General features: G+C 37.7%; 1 protein-coding gene across 5 annotated transcripts in view; it reads left to right on the top strand.

Annotated features, from left to right (window-relative positions):
• Positions 1-25,067, top strand: part of LOC137130705 (CUB and sushi domain-containing protein 3-like) — a 194,197-nt gene that overhangs the window by 37,263 nt on the left and 131,867 nt on the right. For all 5 annotated transcript variants that reach the window (XR_010914879.1, XM_067511194.1, XM_067511192.1 and 2 more), the window contains exons 5-10: positions 9,883-10,123; positions 19,766-19,878; positions 21,056-21,133; positions 22,651-22,738; positions 23,370-23,494; positions 23,934-24,055. Coding sequence is in view for 4 of the 5 variants with exons in the window: in XM_067511194.1 (XP_067367295.1) it covers positions 9,883-10,123; positions 19,766-19,878; positions 21,056-21,133; positions 22,651-22,738; positions 23,370-23,494; positions 23,934-24,055 (767 nt within the window). In the remaining variant the exon portion in view is untranslated. The remainder of the gene's footprint in view (positions 1-9,882; positions 10,124-19,765; positions 19,879-21,055; positions 21,134-22,650; positions 22,739-23,369; positions 23,495-23,933; positions 24,056-25,067) is intronic.

Raw genomic sequence — 25,067 nt, 5'->3', positions numbered from 1 at the left:
GAGCAGCAGAAGTGGGTGCATCTGGTTTTTCTGAACGGAGTATGGGCTTCTTTGATTCGGTTATCGGTTTGCTCTGCTGACTTACTGAGTTCCCTTTCCCCTCTCTTGTACGGGCACTTAAACACTTAGTTACACAAGCTATGAAACTAAAGGCACGTGGACCAATGAACACACAGTGTGCAACACATATTATAGTACAATATTTCTTCCTGACAGCTGGTTGATGAACATATCATGATGTTTATTTCTCACTGTGTTTAAATTACACCTGTTCTTACACTGACACACAATTCAATTATAGACATTGTGCTAGTGAGAATGAGTGTGTGTCTAACATATTGTGATGTGTGCCCGGTATGCTGGGACTTAATTTTTATTGTAGGTAATTGATCAGCATTCCTACGGATGAGTCAATAGGAAATGCTTAATTAATATTAAAAACTTTGTCCAAGTAGCAACTAGATATTGTCCTTAAATTTGTTACAGTTGCAGTTTGGGTGAACCTCACAACTGAGGCACATGTAGGCCAAACCGCTTGCTTTGCATTTCATGTGTCATCCTCTGTTTAGCTCCAACCTCCTCCCAGTAAGTGCTGCTCTAGTCTATTATTTTCCCCATTTTTAGGGACAGGCACCACTTCGTACAGTAATCCGCAAAGCCTAATAAACTAACATTAGGCAAAAGCTCTTTGATTGAGGATTGAGAACCATTCTTGTTTAAAGACTGTGTTATTACTGGATACTGTAACAGATTTCTCAAATAATTGACCTTAGAATAATCATTTACTCAATCTAAACAAAACATTTTGCACCACGGAATTATTTGGAGTAGATCTCTTTGTCTTTTAAGCATGTCAATATTTAAGCAGATCAATCTTGTCTTTGTTGAGTAAATAACTGGGAATGAGTCTCAATTAAATAAATTAGCATATTTTGATGCTGGTGGATTACTAGGTCTAAGGGGTGCAGATATCCAAACAAATGACTTAAAAGCCCCCCCCCTCCTAAATATACAGTCCTTAGGAATCCCAAAGCCAGCAGTACAAATTTGCTCATGCAACTCTTTCTGCGGTGCAAGCCACAGCAAAATGAAAAAGGTTCAGCATATGTCTGAAAAATGACAAGCTTGGAGGAAACACAAAGCTGCAGATGGAGGTCTCCCTTCCATTTAAGGATGCTGTTAGTCTTTAATGCCACAGGCCAGAAACATTGTTCCTTTTCAGGTCTGGGCACTGTTTGAGCCAAAGTCTCTGTTGTCTAAATCCAGTTCCTGTATGTGGGCAGATGGTCCTTTGATCTTATTTCCTTAGAGATCTCGCCCCTTTTACTCATCACCAATTGTTTCCCACTAACCACACAACAACACAAAATCTCTCCCAAATCCACCATCTACCCCCCACTGTGTCCTCACTCTCTGAACTAGTCACCTCCTTTATCTCTCTTTCATCTTTCCTGGTTCACTTCTTTACTCTGGTGCACCTTCCAACCAAGCCTGCCTTGTTTGTCAAATGTCTGTGTAGACAAAGCATCAAGTAGGAAAAAGAGTGCAGGGAGAAGAATAATACTAATTTCTCAAAGGAATGCCGTGTTTACAGCTGGATCATGAAGCTGTGTAGAATCCATGTTTGAGCAATATTAAACATCGTTACTAAGCATGGAATTAGCAGATGCACATGCTGCATAAAGGTGTCAACTTTCATTTCAATAGGATTTGGTCAGTGCAGTGTAAACCCTGGAGGCACAACATTGATGCCAGTGTGGATAAATAAGATATAATTTAGCATTTTGCTTCTTCAGAAAGCCCCCCTATAAAACAACCTACTGTCATTGAGAAATGGGTTGGGTGGGCTGATGGGTACCATCTGTAGTGGGTTCCAGAGTGATTGGAATCATGTGGCCTAAAATTCTGCAGCACAAACATTGAAGTTATTGAAAAGCTATTGTAATGTTAGATCTTATTCCTCTTAAATACATGTTTCAACCACCAACGTATCCAAAGGGATGTCTTTGAAAGTCCACAATAGAGTTTGAAATGGTGACACGAAAACACAGAGGTACCTAGATACAAGGGTAGGGATGGTATATGTGTACGATCAATTAGATTGACGGGCTGGCAACAAGAACCCGACAGAATCAACTCCAAGCCGAGAGAGGCATCGAGATGGCGAATTAATGTCTGCTCTAATCGTGATTTGCCACTGCCTGTCCCAGGAGCTCATTTTGATTTCTTCCATCTAAATTGTCTCTGGACATTCATTAAAGCAGGCAGTGAGACAGCAAACAGGGACAGCGTGGTAACAGAAGAATATGGTCTATTGATACACTGTCATTCTTCCAGGCAGCTGCTGTCCAACAGAGAAAGAAAATTAAGCCACAGCATAACGTTGCTTCTTGCGTGATTGGTGCTGTGGTGTAGTGAATTGTTATCCTCTTCCCTCATTTCATTAAAAATCTGAAATTACATTGAGATGGCCACTATAATGAAATGACCCCTGGAATTATGATCCTCCTTTCTATTCCTCAACCCTGTCAATGTTTAATATGACTTGCAGCTAAGCAAATAAGGGACTTACCATAGACACAGTCACTGTCTTTGCATTAACACAAGGATAATTACAAAGGCAGAAACTGAGGTAGTGGAAAAAATTATACAAGAGTTCCTTCCCTTCTGTCCTTGGGGGTAAATATTTCTAAGTAGAAAGACAAGTGTATATCTGATCAAAGTCAAGGAGAGAGAGGCTTAATCCCTCCTCAAGTAGCATTAGATTGCTGATGCTACGGATGTGAATGAGCTCAGCTAAAGCAGTCCTAATCCTCAACACCATCTTTTTCTTTTTTCTTTTTTTTAACATTGCCACCGTTTTTAAAAGCGCCAGATCCTCCTTCATCTTTAAATCCAGAGCATGCTCTAATGATTTGCTAGGGAACACATTGCCCAGCATTCAATGCCTCTTTTATATCACTAAACCCCATTGGCAAACTCTACCTGAGATACTGCCATGAACCCAGTGAAACACTGCATGTAAATATATAGAAGCTGTGAGGCATTATCCAGCGGAAGCCATTTAAAATTCTCAAGCTGCGAAGCATTTTTCGAGCCTCAGACAGCAGTTTGCCGGTTCATGATTTACACTACTGTGCATGGATGCTTTTCTCAAAGAAACCACTAAGAAACCTGCCATAGCACTTCTGTACAGTAATGAATTGCTACCAACCATCTACCCAATTTTCCTACAGCTGTAGCCAATTTAAATCTACCAGTTTAATTGGCTACAACTGTAGACACATTAATGAGTTAAGTGAGGTTATTATCATTACATATGATTGTGGAAATCAATCACATGCCTTCACAGTAACTTTCACTCACTCTTTTGTATGCAGCTTCTTACTGCCACCACTCAAGTTGAATGATATTCAGCAATGATCAGAGAGCATGTTATTATGGAAACCACTTCAGAGAAAACCTTAAAGGAGCAATTTTTTTATTTGTTCCAGCTTCCCATTCTTGTGTACAAAGACCTGAGAAACGATAAAGGGCTTTCATTTTTGTTTACACTTTGTCTCTCTCTCTCGCTCTCTCTCCGTGTGTGTGTAGGTGTGTGTGTGTGTGTGTGTGTGTGTGTTTTCTATTATGTCAGTGGTATCATTTGCCACAGTGGCAGTGTTGTGTCCTCGGTGCCTTCCAGTCAAAACCTAGAACATAAACAGTGCTGGATGACAGCTTGTGGTTTCTGCTCAGTAGACATACACCTCAAGGCCTGGCGTAATTTATTCTTATCTACAGCACTGAGTTTTACTGCTGCGTTGATATTTGATGGATGTATATATGATTCCTCTTGGCAGATGCCCTACAAATTTTTTAACAAATTTAATTAATTGCGGATAATTTAGTTTAAATTCCTTTTACATTTAACATGAAAATGTAGACATTCTCATTCTACAACTACTTTTGCAATTCACTGGCAGATTTCTACACATTCAGAGCAAAAAACATGTTTTACAGACTATTTACCTGTAACCTTGGAATTTAAAACATATTTTTGTCTTCCTCCTTATATTTTCTTATTTTGGCAACTGCAAATTGAGTTTGTATAATATGCACGTATAATTCTTAGGAATTTTATGCTGTTCATTACCAGCTGTTATAAATTGTTGCTCATAATTGTTATCTATTCATTTACTGTCTGCCTCTACTGCCAGGACTTGAACATTCGTGAATGTACAACTTTTCAAAGGTAGTAATCAATGGTAGTAATCAAAGGTAGTAATCAATGTCAGTCTTCTAAAAATGCTGACTACTTATTTAGGGGTTTGAGCTTTTAAGCCTGACCTGTTTTTGTTTTTCTAGTTGCATCCATCCACCTAATTTTCACAGGTAACAGGCGTTTGAATGAGTAAGTGATTTTTTATTTTTTCATACATTGTATTCTGTGTTAAAATATAATTAAATGACCTTGCCAGATTGCAAAGCTTTTTGTGTGGCTGCTGTTTATAAGTGGAGTTGTCAAGCGGATATTAGGTGTTCTCTTTGAAACCATCCTCTTAGATTGCTTTGAATTCCTTAATTGTTGAAGATTTTAGTTTTGCTTTTATCTGTGGTTACTTGTGTAGCTATACTAATTCTTAAAAGAAAGGGTTTATAAAAGTAGATTTTATGGTAAAGTAGGAAGTTTCTTGGAGATGGTGCATGTGTCGAATTTACAGAATTATAGCAAAGTGCCAGGTTGTACTTTTATGGTGTAGTTTTGCCAGTAAGCAAACAAAACATTGACAGACTTTTCACAAGTGTTTTTGCAATAGCCTTTAAGGAGTGAGAGGAAAGAGGTAGGCATTAACTTCACATTGAATTACCACTTAGCAAATTACAGTTCATTATATAATATATTTTAGGTACTCATTTTATTGTTTGTTGGTGTGTTGTCTGTCTCAGGTACATCTACATCAAAAATTAATGCAATGCAATACTACAGGTCTTAAAAAAATCCTACCCTCAATTAGATTTGAATGTCAGCTTTGGTCTACTTTGATTTATGGTGATGACAGACTTGCTGCTGAACTGATATGGTTATGTCAGTTTTTAAATTAAAAAGTAGAGGACAATATAGTTTTTTGTTTACATCTTTGTAAATTGAAGATTTGGTTAAAAATATTAATGGAAAATTTGTTTGAATTTATGTTTGATGTTTTACCCTCTGCAAACTTGATTAATTACTGGATATTAGAATTGTAATTTCACTTCATTTTCACAGAATATCATAAGTAGTGTAAAAAGATAAATTTGATTAATAAACTTGGTATTTAACTCCAAATTATGGGATCATGAGGACTTTAAGAGAGCAGTGATATACAAGGTTTAGGAAAAACGAATATTTAACCTCTGAATGTGTGGCAGGTAATATTTGAAACCATATAGACAGAAGCTGGTGAGAGTTTGAAGAATTACTTGTGCATTAGGCTTGTCTGCCCTGTGGAGATTTTTTTTTTCTTCATTTTCTATATTGTTTTTATTTTTCCAACACTTGCTGGAACTTTAATTACCTAATGTTTCTCCACAGCTTCTTTCTTGCTCTTTGCCTTGATAGCCATGAGGACACTTGGAGTAGAATTCCCTTACTGTCAGCCATCAAGGTTAAAACGTGATATTAGTCTTCTTGTCAGGCCCTGTAACACTTTAATATCAGTTTTAAGTTCACTAAAGCCAATTAATCAGATGTGCTGAGCTCTCTGTGAGATGCCATCTTAAATGCATTATGGCAATTTATGATTTGTCACTGACTATGGTTTCTTTTTTTATGGTGTAAATGATTTTAAATCAAAAACAATTCATGAATCCACTGGCTTTTGTTGCTACAAGGCTACAGGCATTCAACAAATAAAAGCCTTGGTGTAGTGTACAAATGAGTCTGCCCTTGATATGAATCATATGTGTGGACATCATTGATGCCTCATGGTATCAATTTGCCATGTCTGCCCTCCCTGAAAAGACTTTGATCAACTGCTGTGCTTCTGCTAATGTGTCAAAGGACACAGATCAAGCTAACTAGCTGCCCCTGCTCTCCCGTCTTCTCCCTTTTTTCTTTATCTCCTTTTGAATTTCATACGTCTGCTTCCTTGTTCCTTGACCAATCATGTAATGCAGCATATGGAAATGTTCCAAAGCTGGCAGCTCTGATGGATCTGAGTGGAGCGCTGAGCCATCAAAGGCTTCGGCCGGCACAGCTGAGTGTCACATATTAGTCTTAAATGATGTGAAAACTGTGAAAGCCCTGCCATCATTAGAATTCTTTAGGGACAAAAAACAGATACAGGGATAGAGGGAGGGTGATGAGTAATAGTAGAAAGATCTCAGAAGGCTCGGAGGACAGGAATGGCGGGAGAGATGGAGAGATAATGAGAGGGTGGGTGAGAGAAGGGAAAAGGGATGTGGAGCAAAAGAGCAAGCCACTGTTATGGTAGAGTGCATTAACATTCAACTGCCGTGCTGTGCTCTCCACATTGAAAAGAAATATACAATTTCACAGCATTAGAAGGCCTGTTTATTACCATTTGTTTGTTTCCTGAAACATGAGGGGGCTCTGAGGACGCGATGATAAATTGCCAAGTTGTGGATGGAGGGAGGAAAAAGAGCAGAATGCACAAATAAAGGGGGTTAGGATTTTCCCTTCATGTAGAAATTGCACAGAAGGTGCACTGTGACAGAATTAGTCTGCAAAAAATTGTTACATTTTTAACTTCATGATTCTTGCCCGTAACACTTGTAAGGACTTCCCTTGCTCAGCAATAACTGTGTAAGATTACTGCTCAGTAATACCACTATAATATTGCTAAAATACCGGTGGAAGCCTCTGTGTAAGAACCATGAAACAAAGCTGCAAAATGCACACCTTTCTGTTCATAATTAATTTCATGGTTTTATTAGATTAACACGAAGGGCATCAGTAATCATCTGGAAACACACCAGACAGTTTGAGCACATTAAACAGAGCTGCAAAAGAGTGTAAAACTAAATGTTTCTACTTGATTTTATAGTAACAACTGTAGTGATCAAGTGGAATGACAAGACCGCTCCCTAGCATGAAGCCATCTTAAGCCATGCAATGGTTGCAGTATAGGCCATAAACCCTGTCACTACCTGATCTGTGCACCTGATTCTTAATGTATCAAATCAGTTTCTTTGCTACATCTATGATACTCGTAGCTACTATGTTGACAGTGTGATCATATAATATTTAAAGAGCTAAAAGAAATAAAGCTACAGTAAAACTGTTGATCCACACAGGTGGTTACTACTGTGGTGGTAATGTAAAGTATTGGCAGATGCAACAATAAAAAATTATAAAAAACACACATTTGAGACACTGATAAGGGGGATTGCACCCAACAATATGTGTATACACTTAGTGATATTCATATGTTCTTATGTTAAGAAATGGCCAATTTGTAAAGAATATAAACTATGCACAAAGTCTATCCTTGTCCCAAAGACAGATTGGTCAGATAAGTTATATTCCGGTAGCCTCTATGGAGGCTCCATGTTGGTGGATGTGACATTGCAAAAATGTTTCCATTTGTGATAGGCCCTTATCAAAAGTGGAAACAGTCCTTATGTATGTACTGTCCAGTCTTTGACAGTCTTCAGACGTGTCCCCAATCTTAGTTTCATATTTTTGGCTAACTATTGTCAGCTAGTAATCTAACTTTAGCCAGCTGTCAAACTCCTAGGTTACCTATAGCTAATGTTAGCTAACAGTTGTGAATTAAGCTTGGCTAAAGCCATAGGAACATTACTCAATAAACATTTGAATCAGAGTTAATGTTATTTTTATATAATCGTTACAGGAATCAGAGTGGGATTCTCAAAAACTTGAAATGAAATGCTATTAACAGAATATACTGTAGTAAGAAAAGCATTAATTGGACATATTTGTCACATTCTCAGGTTTTGGGTTTCCCCTTAAGAGGTTTCCTTTTACACTGATTTCAGTTTATTATCGAAATATTGTTTTGAAATTTGTCTTGGGTCCCAAGCTACAAACCAGCACCACATAATACAAACATTTATCACAAACACAAACATTCATCACACCTTATTAAAACTTAACGGTACAAACATTTCAGGTTTTTGGCCACTGAAACCCAAAATCTGATTTAGCAGCACGACAAATTAAGGAACAAAATCATTTGTAATCTGTTCGGTTTGATATTCCTTAAAATAAAAAATAAAAAGAGTTTGTTGTGATATTACCAGCTGGAAAGAATGTCCCTTTACTGAATCCTGGTCAAAAACATGTCTCCAATGGTTGAAGACAAAGACGACTATAATATACATAATTGCCCTGTTGCATACCACTAGGTATTACTGATTTGGAAAAATAGTAACACAATCATTATATTGGCTCTAAATAACCTGCATAGTTGTTCTTTAACCTGAATATTAACCTGGTCCTAACCCACTACATAAAACACAGTTGGTGTGAGGGCATCATATGTTGAGTCATTCATTAATAGTGTGATATACTAATAAATGGATACAGTAAATGGATGCAGCTGGCTCAAAATCAAAACTACCTAACACCTACCTAATGTTTTGTGTAGTGTAACACACTGTATGTCTGTTATATTATTTTCGAATTTTCTAAACTTCAGAGAAGCTTGTTTTTAAATGGCTTGTACTGTATAATTCAGTGTTTTTGTATTTCACTGATCAATGTAGTCTTCATTCTTTCATTCTTTTATTCACTGCTGTGCTTGTGCGGCGTTGTGGCTTGTTCATAGCTGAGGAGTCTTTCAGTGTTTACAGTGGACATGTTGTTCAAGTTGCAGATTTTAGCAGGACCAGTGCTGCTCTAGGTTAAAAAACAATTGTGCTGCTTTCTATTGGAACATAACCTATACCAACAACACCACCTTGGTTAGTCAATATGCCAAACACATAATGGAAATGCAAATAGTGTAATGCAACACTACTGTACTCAAAAAGTCCAGACTATTAAACTATGGATGAGGCAATACACAGGCATTTTGCAGATCCACATACAAATAACACAAAATGTGTGTTTTACACTAGATTTAACTACTCAAACACTAACTAGAGAACAAATAAAGCTTAATTTACTTTAAAAAAATGTACACGGTGGGCAGGTGCAGTGTGACCGAAACCTGTGACCGGCCTGAATTTTGGCAGCCCTGCCAAAGTGCCGCTCTAGGCAATCTACTAGTTCATATGGATATGCTGGCACTGACTTTTAGAGACGAGCAAATGTTTTAACATTCAGATATTAATTTCTTCTGTTTAACAATATTGACCTAAATATTGTCTTTTTCTAAATTCGTTTGTGAACTGTTATATTCCAATAGTTTATTTCTGGCCCTTGAGATTTTGAACTCAGTTTCAAGATTATTGCACAGTGTCTACCGTGTGTTTGCAGGTAATTACAAAAGCTTTGGGAGTTTGGTTTAACCTATTACATGAAATGACTTTCAACCGTGTTAATTAACAATGTTAAGAAGGTAAAAATAATGTTAATCTTCCTTATTACCATAAAGAACCATAAAATGGTAGCTTAACCTTTTAACCTAAACATCATGTTTGCAATTTCATAAATGTACTGGAATTAGCTGAACTATTGATTTTGGACTCAATATCCTGTGGATGTGTGCTAGAAAAAAAAACATTAAAATGCCTTGTGAAGGTCTAGCCTAGGCTTCATAAGTTCTATGCTTTCCATTTATCTGATGCGACAGGTACAGATGTTTTGTGCCTGCAGCCAATTTTTCCCTATGTTGAATTTTGAAGAAAAGTCTGGATAACCTAAAGACCATGTGTCTGTTCTATCCTTACCCTCACCCTCCCCATCCTCTTGTTCTCTTTGGTGACTGACAGCGGAGGACACGTGTGGTGGCACCCTGAGGGGTTCCAGTGGTCTCATTTCCAGCTTCGATTTCCCCAGCGGTGACTCCCCTGGTGCTGGTGGAGGGGCTGGGGGCCTGGGCAGCAGTGGGGAGTGTAAGTGGACCATCCTGGCAGATCCGGGGGACACCATCTCCCTGGTGTTCACAGAATTTCAAATGGAGGAGAAGACAGATTATCTGGAAGTAGAGGGATCTGAACCACCAACTATCTGGTGAGTAGACCTGTGAGGAAGGGTGAGAGTGGGTTGTATGTTTCAATGGACCACAGCCTAAAGCTATATCTAAGAAAAAGAAAACTAAAGAGAAAACACTCATTTCCTTGATGCTTAGGGTTGCAACAAGGAACTTTAGGTTTGAAAAAAGAACCGACATTAAAATAAATTTTTATTTGAAATTGTAATAATGATACAAATTGTTTTTGAATTGAAGGACAGATGATGTTATAGGCTATGCTGTACAGATTAAGCCCCATGAGGATAATTGGTTATTAGTGATATCAGGCTGTTTTGACCTGATTTGATTTAATAATGGGATTGTAATCCAATTATAAGATTATATTTGGATCAGTGATACATCTGATTCACCTAGCCCACTAATCATGTGCTATAGAGACGGGACTAGGTTGAATTGTACCAATAACAAAGGGTCATTGGGACTCTGACACAATAAATAATTTCTGACCCTAGATTAACTGATCGTGAGAGTTTATTTCCAAGATGGGTAGAGGTTTGGTGAGACAAGGTTGGACTGATGCAAATGTGTGCCTGCTGACACATTAAAGCATGTAAAGGAACACATTACATTACCATGTAATGTTTTATAGGAGCAGCACTTCAAAATCAGCTGCAGGTATTGGAAGCTGCAATAAAGAGGGAGATGTCTGACTAGCATGCAAATTTACCTTTTTAATGAATTTTCATGGACAGTTGTGTGCAGAAAACATTTTAAACATGCCATGTGGTTATGATTGAATTAAATTAATTCACGGAAAGGCACATGATTCTCTCTTGCATAATTCAAATTAAAGTGCCTTTGAATTACAATTTGAAGCAGAGTCTTGTTCAAAAAGCTTCCTTCAGACACTTTTTACTTTATGCTTTTCTGTATTGGCTTGACGTAGATGTCATTCTTAACTTAAACAAGAAATTATGAATTGGGCCTGACCTCCAACCCTTACCATAAGGTTATCCATCTCCTCTGCATCCTGTGTGAATGGGAACATCCGCCAATTTTATGTGATACTGCTGGGCATTAATTATAATTGGTTGAAAGAAGGTTTAATCAATCACTGAGCTACAAGCTTTGTTGTCTCTGAGAGTAGTCATGAGTCAGAGGGGGAAAGGGAGAAAGAGGGAGAGGCACACACTATGCCAGTGAGGGACAGACTCAGAGAGTGTGGTGATGACTGCTAAGTACTGTATGTTGATGTAGCTAAAGAGAATGTGACAGGGAGCTGATATAGAATGATGCTGATGTGTTTTGACAGGCCATCAGGTAACCATCTTTTCCTAGGTATAAAAGGGCCAGAATTAACTCTTTCACTGACAACATGCCTCCTGCTCCTAATGCATGATAGTTAAAGATGGCCAATGGTGTTTTAGCTTGTGTTTTCCATGTCGTAACCCTCTTTCAAAAAAGAACCTAGATTTCAATGGTTAAATGTTTACATTTTATTTCTAATCAGTTTTTAAATACTGTCTCATGGTAGAAGTTTAAATTATTATTGTAATAGATGTTGTTAATTTTACTCTCCAGTGTTTGTCATGTAAACAGGAGCATATTGCATATTCATGTAGTGCCATAAAGACCTGGGACGGAAAAGCTAGTGATAATAAGCTTATTTCTTTGCAAGTTCAGTTTTTATAGATGTGCCAATTAACTGTATATAAAGACAGTCGGCTGCTTGTTTACTTGCCTAATATGCAGGACTTGAATTCTTTAAAACTCCAAGATGAGGTTTTCATACATCCCTAAAATTCATGGCTGCCTTGTAAAGTTCTCGGTTTAGGCCTCACAATCCATTTGGGGCCCAGTAAGCATGAGTGCGGGGAGGGCAGAATTTTAGGGAGGGGGTGTCAGTTCAGCTAGGTAAAGAGAGAGACAAGCAAACATAGATTTAGAGTGAGATTCTCTCATCTTCATAAAATGCATTGCTCTCGCTCCCTCTCTTTTTATGAGTGTATCTGACTGTGTACAAGGCCATTGGAGAGCTAAACTTTCAGGGATTCTTACGTATAGCACCAGCTGCAGACAGGCACAACAACTGTCAATTTACCCTTGAGGTTTAGAGCTGCGTAACAATGATTGACAACCTGGATCCTCAGTCAGTCCGATTTTAGTCAGACAGAGCCTTTTGCAGGCAAACAAATGTAAAGCATGACCCACCTTAACATATTAATGTCTTTTAGCCAGTGGTATTAGTTTATCAAGCACTGAACATCAACAAAAATATTAATAGAGTTGCAAAAATGAGGTGCAAATTAAGAAACATTGTTCCATGACAGAATAATTACCTTCAGTGCTGAAGAATAAGAATATCAAAACAGTGTACAAGGGGGTGCAGTTTAAAAATTGATTAATATAATTAACAAGATAACAAGCAGTAGCACGGTGGTGGAGTGTGCTGCTAAATCAAGGCTAGATGGTTAAAAGTTCACATCCTTGGTTTCGCTGTGGCCTGTCTGTGTGACGTTTGCATGTTGTCACCGTGTATGTGTAGGTTTTGTCTGAGTTAGGTTTTTTGGTTAATTCACCAGCTTGCAGCTTGTCCCTTTAGGGGTCACCACAGCAGAACGTGTTCCGCACGTTGATTTGAAATTTCTTTTTACGCCGGATGACCTTCCTGTTTGCTGCAACCCTTCCATTTTATCTATGCTCGGGACTGGCAAGGTGGCCCTTTGTGGCCACATATGGCCTTTCGCATGCCAACCCAATGCCCTACCACTGCACCATCAGGATCAGGTTTATTGGTGACTACATTGCCCATAAGTGTGAAGATGTGAATGAATGAATGACGATTTGAGTATGAATGGTTGTCTGTCTGTGTATGTCTGTGTTGGCCCTGGCTATCTGTCCATGGTGTACCCTGCCTTGCACCCTTTGACAGCTGGGATAGGCTCCAGTACTCTTCCACCCCTTGTCGTGACCCTAAACATGAGAAGCAGTTACAGATAATGGATGGATGCATTATGCAGAGGCTGAAAGAAGAGAAGAGCCCAAAGGATGCTACTGACTAAAGAGTGTTATGCTCAGTGTCACACGTTAAGCCCGCGTTAAGTAACAAGGAGTGTAGTGAGTTACCTCCTAATGGGAATACTTGGTTAAAGTGATAATACATTTTAAAGTAGCATGCCACACATTCTGTGTAATACATTACTTGTTTGGGGTAACAACCCCAACACTGTAATATACATTCCATATACAGTACATTAATTGCTTATTATCCAAATATGGTCACGTGAAAATCCAGTCAAAAGATTGAGGTACATATTTGTAGGGACTAATCAGTTTCTTGCTTCTACATTGAGGGATTGTTGCCATCTTCCCCTCACAGAACTCAGCCAGTTAAAAGGAAGTTACAGGGGTTTCTGGCATTACTTTCCCTCTTCAGGTGCAGCTGCAGAATTTGAGCCGGATTCAGGTCCAAATTGACTTTGTCAATCCAGAAGTCTATTTTCTTTTTGTCACTGCCATTCATTGGTTGTTTAGCTGGAATGCTGCAGGTCATTCTCTTGATTCATGACCCATTTTAGCTCAGCTTCAACTCTGCGACCGATGGCATGGCATTCTGTTTAACAATTTCTTGATATGCCTCAGAGCTAATGACTCCTTTTGATTATCTGGAGTTGTCCAGTTCCAGATGGAATAAAAAGCATCTTTACAGTTGGGAGAATCTCTATCCATCCACCCAGAGGCACAATACACCCTGAACAGGTCTCTAGTCTATCTTAAGCTGGGCCAACACAGACACATACACAGGCAACCATTCACAAACACATTTTGCACAGAAAGGAAGCAGCCAGCCAGTGGATTTAAAACTTGTAACATTTGCTGATTTATTTGCTGAATTTGCAGAAATAACAGAAAATCCTTTATTTGAAGCACCAACAGGTTGTGGAGGGTTTTTCACTGTAAAATAACCTACTTCTGTCATGTTTTAGCAGTCCAAAGATTTTCAGCCATCTGGTCAAAATGTTAATATCCCAGACTTTATGGATGCCGTTGTAAACATTTGGATTTTTTTACTTTTTGGTGGAGTCAACATATCACATATTTGTGAGCTGCTTACATGGAGGCAAAATTGTGAGTCTGTTTCAGTTTAACAGTTAGCTTATTGGTGATATTTAAAATAATTTTATTTCAGCACGGAGAGGTTTACAAACTTTATGTGTGCTTGTCGACGCACCTTTCAGTTCTGTTTTAACCGGTAATAGTATTGATCAGCAAAATAAACCAAAAGAGGACACAATCCAATGTCTTCTTGTGCCACTCTGGATAAATACAGAGAGTTGTGTCAGGAAGGGCATCTGGCGTAAAACACATGTCAAACCAAATATGAGAATCAAGAAGTATTGATATTGTTAGTATTGTCATGGTGAAGTTAGTAAGCAGGGTTAGGACGGCATCAAATAAACCTGGTCTTTGGTTCACCTCACCTCTTTATGATCCAGTGAAATATGATTGTCGCCAATCTGTGGTGAAGCAACACACAAATCAATGTTTGAGAAATACTGCAAACACAAATTTTCAACCCCAATGCTAAAAATGTTGGGATGATGTGTAAAATTTAAATAATGAACAAAATCTCATCAACCCATATTTTATTCACAATAGAACATAAACAACATATCAGGTGTTGAAACTCAGACATTTTACCATTTCATGGAAAATATTACCTAATTTTCAATTTGATGGCAATGGGGGCCTGGTGGCTCAAATGCCAGACCATTGGGTTGGGGTGCAGGATTGCACACGATCAAATGCCACCCCACCAGGTATGGTCCCACCTGGTTCTGAGCCCAGATAAAATAGGAGGGTTGCAGCAGAAAGGGGCATCCGGTGTAAAAACTCATGCCAAATCAATGTGCGGAACATGTTCCACTGTGTTGATCCCTGGAGAGACGAGCCCTAAGCCGTTGATCTTTTTTGATTTGATTGCACATCTCAAAAAAGTTGGAACGGGGCGATGTTTACCAATGTGTAGCGTTTCCATTTTAAATGAGCTTTGGCCCAGAGAACACAGTGTTGTTTCTAGATTGTGCTCACATATGGCTTCTTCTTTGCATGATAAATATTTAACTAATATTTGTGGGTTGCACAGTGAACTGTGTTCTGTAACTGTTGCACTTTGCATCAGCGTAGCGCTTGACACTCTGGTAGTCAGCGATTGTCACTGTGTAAAAAGTAACTTTAGAAACTTTGAGGTCCACACAGCAGCTGAGAGGCTATACATGCAAATGCTGCATCCAGTGCTACTAAAATCTTTCTAGAGAGTCAATCATTTGATTGATCTCTCTGAATGCTTAAACACCCAATTATGTCTTAAGTAATTTTATTTACCTACATAATTTAACCAGTCCAACTTATGTTTCACTTCTGTATCAATTTCTTTATTTTCCTTTTTAAAAGGTAATGGATGGTAAATTCATCAGCATAAACCCGTTGTTGCACAATTGTTGGTGAAACTGTAGAAAATTCCACGCTTTAATGCAGAATGTATTAGTTTGATATTGGAAACGGACAGCATAGTCACACTTAACAGCCTAATTTTGCCAGCTAGTTTCCTAAAAGTGGATGATGGATGATTCCCAATACTAAAAACAACTTATTGATAACTGAAAGTCCACAAAATCTAGGGCAAGAAATATGATTTGCTGACACATCTTAGCAACTTTCCCCCTTTTATCAATTGAAGATTTCTATCAGATCTCTGCAAATGAGTTTATTGATTGCATAGTTGTCATGCTGGGGAAGGTTGATGTGGGGCTACACATCAATCACTGTGAAAATAGAAAAAACCAACTCCTTTGACAAAAGCCAACACTAGTCTGGCTAGGCTAAAAAAACAATACTGTTATTCTTCTGCTGACCTTTAATATGATGGTGCAGCCTTGTTCACAAAGGGCAAAACAACAAGCTGTAGATTACACGTCACTCATTATTTCATGTATGGACACAGCATAAATTTTGAAATGCTTTACTGATATATTTGCTTATATACTATGGAATTTGAAATCTTTTTTTCAACACTTGTCACACTTTTCTTTTTTCATACACTTTTATTTTATGCCTTTCATCATATGTCTGCAGATTTGTTGGTATGTTTTGTAATACTGGTGCTGCATGTTGTAAGCATGTCAAAAAGCTGAGCATTTGGATTGAGACCAATCTGGCAGTATTTCGCTTGGTTCACTGAATATTATATTCCAACAGACTGGCTAAATTAGAAGAAGATTGCAGTATTAAAAGGTTGAGAGCAAGAGGTGGCCTGCAACTAAATTACCAACTTTGGTTAAATTACCATGTCTATTAGATTCAATTTCTTTCAAGGATTTATTATTGATCTTACAAGCCAAAATATCACCTAACAAAATCGCTCCAACCTCTGCGAACTGAGTATGCAATGTTTAACTGAAGAAATGTGAACTGACAACTGACCCAGGTATTCCACCAGTACAATTGTGTAAAAAGCTTCTGGGTATACAGTGACTATCGCACACTTCTGCGAAGTCATCTCCTGATAGGTGAACACCACCCTTCAAAGGTTTCACCTCTTATTTTTTACAACATTAAATCAAGGTCAGTTTCATTTGGCTTTTCCTAAGTACATCAACATATAAAGACTAAATTTTCAACAAATATAACAGGGAAAAATAACATGCACCTGTTTGCATAGGTCTCAATCATCTTTGCCCCTCAGGGCACTACAGTTTCTTCCCATTCGTCTTTGCTCAAACTCTGTCAGGTTACATAAAGGCAGCACTTTACAACTCGGTAATATTTTGGAAATATTTTACAGTAATAAAGGGTTAATATCTATAAACTTAGCATGAAGTTAAGTAAAGGCAGGCATTTTATGGATCTTTCTTTTGAAGTTAGATACAATTGCTAGGCATAAGCAGCAAAAATGGCCCAACTCCAGTATTTATTAATGAATCTCTAGACCTTATGTTAACTAATTATCTTATTTCATATCTTCTGTCATTTGACCAGAAGCCAAAAATTTAAAAGGCTACAGACTTCAGGATGAGGGAAACAGAAGTGCAACTGATTACTGGGTTTTAGAGCTAAATTCTATGACACTGTATTACATAGGAACTACCAAAACAGTTACCAGGTAGTTTATTTATTTTTTATCCTTTTGGCTTATCCTGTAAGTTTAGGGTCGCCACAGGAGATCATCTGTCCGGATGTTGATTTTGGTGCAGTTTTTACGCCGAATGCCCTTCCTGATGCAACCCTCCCCAATTTCTGCCGGGCTTAGGATCAGCACTGCGCAACTGGGGATTTGTTTCATCTCCTCTTACCTAGATATTGATCACAGCAAGCTATTACCTGTTTAGTACTTTATAAATTACATGAAATTGTTATTTTAATATCAACATAACCCAGTTACAATATTACAGGAATATTGCCTTGTTATTAAAAAATACCTCCCCCCCCTTTTTTTTTTACATTGTTATTACGAAGATATTACCCCACTATTACCTTGCTATAACAGAGTGTAAAGTGCTACCAAAACTCTAGCTTAACTAATGAAGATTCAGCTGACTTATTATGAATGTGGTGAATACTTTTTCTGTCTTACATTTTTAGTTAATTTAGATTGAGTTGAGCAGGAAAAAAAAAAACATATTTAAAAAGCAACAAAAAGACAGCCAAAGTGAGCCTGGAGAGATCGAATGGGAGTACAAGAAGAAAGAATCTATTTTTTCTAATTGGACATTCTCTGGAAGAGGAAAAAACAAAAACAAAGACAGCAAAAGCAAAAGGCTGTTAGCACCTTCTTGATAAGACAGTAGGCTGCAACTTTCAACAATTAACGTTTGTTTCCATGCCATTTAAATTTACAACTACCAGTGTCAATGGTGAATGAATATTTTGTGACTCACAAACTGTTAATATTATTTAAAAAAATTGAGAAATAAAACAGTTTAAAAGAATAGAATGATAAAATAAGGCACAATTTCTGTTAGTCAGAAAAGTTTGACACAACAATCAGGTTCTCAAGTCTCATTTAATGCATTAAAAAAAAATTTTTTTCTCAGCCTCCAGCCCATGAGTACATTTGAGTTCATTTGGGCATCTGCTCTTACTGAGAACACAGCAGCTGGAGAGTGTTGAAGGAATGCATATCCTCTGTGTAAACCAGGCATCCCAGAATACTGTTGATGCAGCATCATGTTTCTCTTTTTCTGTGATACTTTGCTGTTGTGACAACAGTATATTCACCTCCGCTAGTGTTAAATTTGTAACATCAGTCCAGTGCTGCCTGGAGCATCTGTACAACTTCCTGATGGATACAGCTTTATTGCTGCTATCAGTTTTCTTTTAGACAGAAATCTTGTGATAATTTGCAGCTTCCACTACTGGAACGAGGAGGCTGTTTCTTCTAAATAGTACACATACCTGAAGGCTGCTCTTTTTCATTCTGCTTGTATAATGGTGTTATTAGCATTTTATCAATCACGCAATGAGAGAAAAGGTCAACTTTTGTCTAAGAATCAATTACCTTTTAACTCCCCTCTAGAAGCTACCATCATCTCCCCTTGTGATGGATAATTTAGGCTAAAAATATCAACTTTCCAAAATCTCATGTAGCTTGCTAATCAATTAAATATAAAACATGCACCAGCTTATCGTGTCTGTCTGACAGGGGTATTTAACTGTCTGAGTTAATGAAGTTCAAAAATACACAATAGGGGCTAATAACAAGGAGAAATCAAATGTCAAGTAGGCTAACTAATGTATATCTTATATAAGCAATGACCACCGAGGGAAAAAAGTCATCCTTTTTTTTTTTTTTTTTTTCTCTCCATCAATCTTCACCTGTCTCTTTCTCTGCCTCACTGCTGTATTCCACTCTTTCATTTTGCTTTTGTTTCTCTGGCCCTTAGGTGACTCTCCAGTAAATGCCAAAGAAATTACATAGCAAAACAAACTTTAAACACAACAGGACAGACACAATAACACAAACCTGCACATGTGGGCACCCACCCACACACAAACAGACTAACAAGACATTCTGTTTTTTAACCCACTGAGCTGATTTGGGAACACAGGGCACAACTGTACTTTACTCTCTTTCAGTCTGTCCCAAACCTATAATAGCTTAATGGCTAGAATGGCACTGTGTGCTAGTGACTGTGGTGTTACAGGGTGCAGTGCAACGATTGCAAAGCAACAGAATAAAGCCAGGCCGGGTCAGACAAATGAGAAGCCCCTTGGCTGCTTTAAATCTTTACAATTATAAAGTGGCTAAAGAAAGGCACCTTACAAAGGATGGGGATTCAATGCGTCCCACAGAATTGGATTCTTTTTGCAGTAGTAACTGGCTAAAAGGAAGGAGAGGGGATACTCATATATAACTAATGATGTATTAATTTATCATTAAATGATACATTAATAATAATAAAGTGCCATGAGTGCTATTATTAATATTTATTAATATTTTATTTGCCATATTTTGTATTTTATGCATGTGGTTGGTATGTGGTGGTCAGTGTTGAAATTGTAGTGGGCCGCCATAAATAAATAATTGCATGGGAAACACTATTACTACTTTTCTGTCTGTCAAACTATTTGTCTTTTAAACTGATACTGCATGTTTTATTGGGGATTCTATACTTTAACAGGCTTACTGGAATGAATATTCCAGCACCCATCATCAGCAACAAAAACTGGCTACGGCTGCATTTTGTGACAGAGAGCAACCACCGTCACAAAGGCTTTAGGGCTCAGTATCAAGGTAAGACATGATTACTTCATTTGCACATTGTAATAGAAGGACCCGTTTTTGAATGAAAAGGGATCATTGCAGGAAAAACGCACTGTAATTACAAATCATGTTTTTTGATCTTTTGTTAACTGAATATTAAACAGTTTAAATAATGTAGCGGGTGTGAAGGCTACTTCAAACCAATCAGCAAGAGTCTTGTTAATCAAATATTTGAGAGATAAATACTACTAATATACTTTCTAATAAATATTAATCCCTGCCAGCTTCGAAATTAATTATTTTGAAGTTATTTTTTGATTTGCCAAGGTGTAAGATATGTGTACTAAACCATAAAACCAAGCCTGATGTGAGATCTGAAACTTTACCATAAATGGCTATATATAAACTCTGACAAACATGCATGTGTGATTCATTGTAAATGAAGACAAAGAGTGCATGGAAAATAATATCTTAAATTTAATGCTAGTTCTTCTAGATTAAAATGGCAGACCATTTTAAAGCAGAGAAAGAGGCTTTTATTGAGCAATATGCTTTTTGCAGCAATTAGGGAGGGTTGCGTCAGGAAGGGAATCTGGCATAAACACTGTGCCAAATCAACATGTGGACAATGATCCGCTGTGGCGACCCTGAACTCACGAGATAAGCCGAACAGACAAAAAAAAGAAGAAAAACTTATCTGATCACTAAATATATTTGCAACCTAATTGTGTGAATGACAGCCCGAATTAACCGATCGACATATAGTGTGGTTCAGACGAGTAGTTTTGTTTAATTCGTTATCTGCTGCTTTTGGCTATTTTGTTGATCCTTCAAAATTATGACAGTTACTTGCATCACCTGCCTTTTGTATGCAATCTGGCCCCTGTTGTCCTCAGCCATGTACAATTGCAATCCTTTTTTGCAATCCTATTTCCAGGTACAACGGTAAAATCATGTCTTGACCAATCAATTTCCATCCACTTTTTAATGTCTCACATACAGTAAATGAACAGACTAACAAACAAAGACAAATATAGTTTTTGTAAGAACACCACGGCAACTCTTAGGTAGCTGCACACCAGCAGCAATTTTCTTTTCTTTATAGTACTAACCACTATCCAGAGAAAGAAACACTTGTACTGTATCTTCTCACATCTAATACTGTAACTTCTTTAACTAATAAACTCTTTCTATTGCTCTCGACCAGTGAAAAGCTCTGGAGAGCTTAAATCCAGAGGGGTAAAATTATTACCAGGAAAGGACAACACTAACAAACTATCTTTGAGTAAGTCTTTTATTTTTCTTATGCAACTGTTTTCATTGTTTGGATTTTTATTTATTTATTTATTTTTTATGTAGGGCTTGCGTTCTGGGTCTTTGTTCCTTTGCTTCTCTTTTTTGCTGCATCATTTGATGGAGGAATTAAGCTACAGTACTAGATTTTGCAGAAGTGCAGTCACTTTTTCTTTCTGATGAGCTACTTCCCCTGGTGTGTGGGACTTTTTTTGTCCTGACATAAAAGAAATCCACTAAGTCAGGCCTTATTATGTAGATTGCAGGAAAATGCTAAATTTGATCAGGTCCCATTCTGTACTATTTAAGCAGCACATCAGAGTGACTTATGTTTATGCACTGTGTGATCCACACACAGCAGTAGTCAAGGTTGAGTGACCACTCACTTGTCAGATGATTTGTGTACACTTCAGACCGAAGTGAATGAATTCTAATTGCTTGCAGAGCTCTGTCATTAACATAAACCTGGAACACAATTCCCTTTCACTTCACAGTGTGCTAAACACTTCAGTGATAACAGGTTGTAATCTTTATTACCTTATGTGTCATAGATTCAGCAAGGCACAGAGACATGAATAATGCAAAGGGCAGCAAGCTTTTGTCAGGCAATACTGTATAAGAAGTGATGTTTCATATAGCTTGTGAATTCATTGGATATAACTGAACCCATAACTGCATTTTAACCCGCAACAAAGCTAATGAACTTCTGAAACAAAGTAAAATGGAGAAAACATGAGTCTCTTGTATTAGAATGGAATCAGACTGTGTGTGTGTGTGTGTGTGTATTTGTGCATGCGTGCGTATATGTGTGTGTTAAGGGGGTTGATGACTTACAGCTAACTATAATGGTAATTATGGAATTTGATATTTCATAACTTTCATTTCCTGTGAATCAAGGCTTTATTTACAGATTATAATGTAAGAATTAGATAAGAATGCTTTAACTCAGATCACAAGCACTGAACTATTTTCCTACTTTGTAGCCCTGTCACTATATTCCGGCCGTAATATTCTACATGTAACTCTATTAAGAAGGCTTAGTCTAGTGTGCCTTAAATTGTGTTATCTTTGGAGCAAAAAAAATGATTTTGGAGCTCCTGGAATTGATAGTTGAATGTTGTTTTGTCCCTGTTTACCCCAAACACATTTCCCTGTATTTTGTCTAGCTCAGGTAAGAGTGTTGTATTTACTCTTGGCACTCAATCACATTGATATCACAAAACACAAGTGTATACTCACAAAGGAGCTGCCAAAGAACTTGCTGATCAATATGTCTGACGTTTAAAGATGAGAGTTGGAGTTCTCCAACTTTCAAACTCTGTTCCATGAAACCAATTTTTATTTGTTTTTTTATTTTACAACAAACATAACTACTGAACATTCAAACTGTCAGAGTTGCCTACTATTCAAGTGCTTTGTGCCGTAGTGGTTATTTTTCTGAAAGTACGAAGCTGTGATAATTAAAGTGTCTATCTCATAGTATTACTGGTCCTTGTCTTTCTCACTTAGTGAATGAAGGAGGAATCAAACAGGTGTCTAATTACTGCCCCGACCCAGGGGAGCCAGAAAATGGAAAGCGGGTTGGCTCTGACTTCAGGTGAGTTGGTGCTTCCACAGTTGAAGTGAAGGAGCTGAGATTTGTGTAGAGCAGATTTAAAGAGTATGAAGATTTGCTCTCTAACCAACACCAGTAGTACGATATACAGTAACATAGTTACTGTCATATCAGAAAAGCCATGGAAAATCTTCTTGGTAATAGTCGCGCTGTGTAGACTGTCACAGCTAAGCAAACATATTTTTCACCGCACACAAACCATAACATGTCTCTCAGGGAAGGAAAACAAAATGTATAAATTTACTTTGGCATGTAGCCGACCTATGATTTTTGCAGTGTCCTGAATATGAAACACTGTACTCAGATTGCTTTGGAAACATTCTCCAACTATTAAAATGAGCTTAGATTTACGTACCTGCTAACATTTACCCTAGACCACTCTGAAATCCATGCACAACGAGTGAATGTATACCTTTTGAGATCATTCTCGTCTGTTAGCTCTAATCTACAATATACTGTATTTCTATAAGTATTTTTGCTATGCTGTTTTCTCAATTTAATATAGTCATGCACAGTACAATGGAAATGTCTGTTAGCCTGATTTTTCATCAGGAGCCATTTTTGATAAATTGATTGCTATTTCTGGCGTTAATGGTGTTTGTTATCTTTTCAGCATCGGGGCAACTGCTCAATTTACCTGTGATGAGGACCATGTGCTTCAGGGTTCCAAAACGATTACCTGCCAGCGCGTAGCCGAAGTTTTTGCCGCTTGGAGTGACCACAGACCCGTCTGCAAGGGTGAGCTTGGCATCTGAAGAGCTAACAAAACAGTTTGATTAAGGCAGTGCCTCTGGATATAGGCTCTATGCAGATAGAGGAAAGTTCATTTCTGTTAATTATGTATGAAAGCCTCTGCTGCAGCACTCTGCTTTTCCATTTGAAAATGCTCTGCTGTTTTTCTATGTTTCATAATACCTGGAGCCCCTTTTAGAATTTGATTAATGGAAATGCAACTAATAGACCTTCTCTCTTCTTGTACACACAATATTTTACCTTTTGTCATATTACAATGCATGAGTTATCACTCTGTCTTTCGAGCACCCCTTTCATCAATATTTATTGGGAATTGAACACTCCTGTGATTTAATTTGAGTTTTGTAGTGTACATTTATACTAATCTGCATGTATACTGGGTATTATTATGCACTGAGTTGTAATTATTTGTATACTCTTGCAGTAAAAACGTGTGGGTCGAATCTACAGGGACCATCAGGCACCTTTACATCCCCTAACTTCCCTATCCAGTATGAGAGTAACTCCCAGTGTGTGTGGATCATCACAGCCAGTGATCCTAACAAGGTATTCAAACAGAGATGGAGGTATTCCATTTATCAAGCTTTACAGTTTTATGTTGGACCAAGTCTCATTACAACCACTGCTCAATTTTAATTGCTCAATTAAGACAGTAGTCTCAATTGAGCAATTAAATGCACTACAATCTAGAAAATATACAGCTGTAGTCAACATGACAGTGTACCAATTACGATTTGTTTTGCACCTATGTACATCTGCCTTACAGCATTAAACAGCAGTTATTTCCAAGATATAAATGCCACATGGTCCATGTTAAAGTATGTGATATCATTTGACATGAAAGAAACATTATTAGTCAATATTACCTGCAATCCCATTGGAAATTAATATTGTTTGATTGTATAGTAATATACTGCATGTATCCCCATTATGAAACTGTTGTGGCCAGGCTGCAACATTTACAGTAAGTTGCTTGGGGTTTGAGGTTCTGTTCCTTGTCTAGGGACACTTCAACAAGTAACCAGGAGGAACTTGGCGTGTAACCACTGACCCTTATTCCACAGAGAACGGCTTAACCAACTGAGCTAAAGTCATAAAATGTATCTCAGTCTCTCAACTGTGTGGCTAAAATGGCTTTTCTTTTTCTTAAATAGTATAAAAAGCATAAGTCATGTGGTGATATCCCCCTTTTTTTTTTAATAAAGGTGAAGCAGTCCTTCATTAGATTTGTAATAAATACATTTTTTAGGATCCCCCACCAGACAACCCCTCACCTTTTTCCATTAGAAAACTCACCTTACCTGCAGTATAGAAGACTTTTTCAGGGACTCCCTCCTGGAGTCCTGGATGTATACCAGGACTTCTTAAGGTTGTAAAAGGGTACAAAGAATATCCATGTATTTTGACTTAAATTCATTGTTACAATCTCTCATTAATGTACTTAACTGCAGCAGATTGCATGTCAGTTCTCAGTATGCCACCAGTATGACTGCAGCTGTTGGCAATTGGGGTAACAGAAATGGAGAGAAATAGTGATTGAATGAGATCAGCTTTTCCC

The sequence above is a fragment of the Channa argus genome, chromosome 7 (genome assembly GCF_033026475.1).
Source record: "Channa argus isolate prfri chromosome 7, Channa argus male v1.0, whole genome shotgun sequence".
Classification (NCBI taxonomy): Eukaryota; Metazoa; Chordata; class Actinopteri; order Anabantiformes; family Channidae; genus Channa; species Channa argus.
Note: the sequence above shows the minus strand (reverse complement) of the source record. Positions and strands in the feature narration are given on the sequence as shown.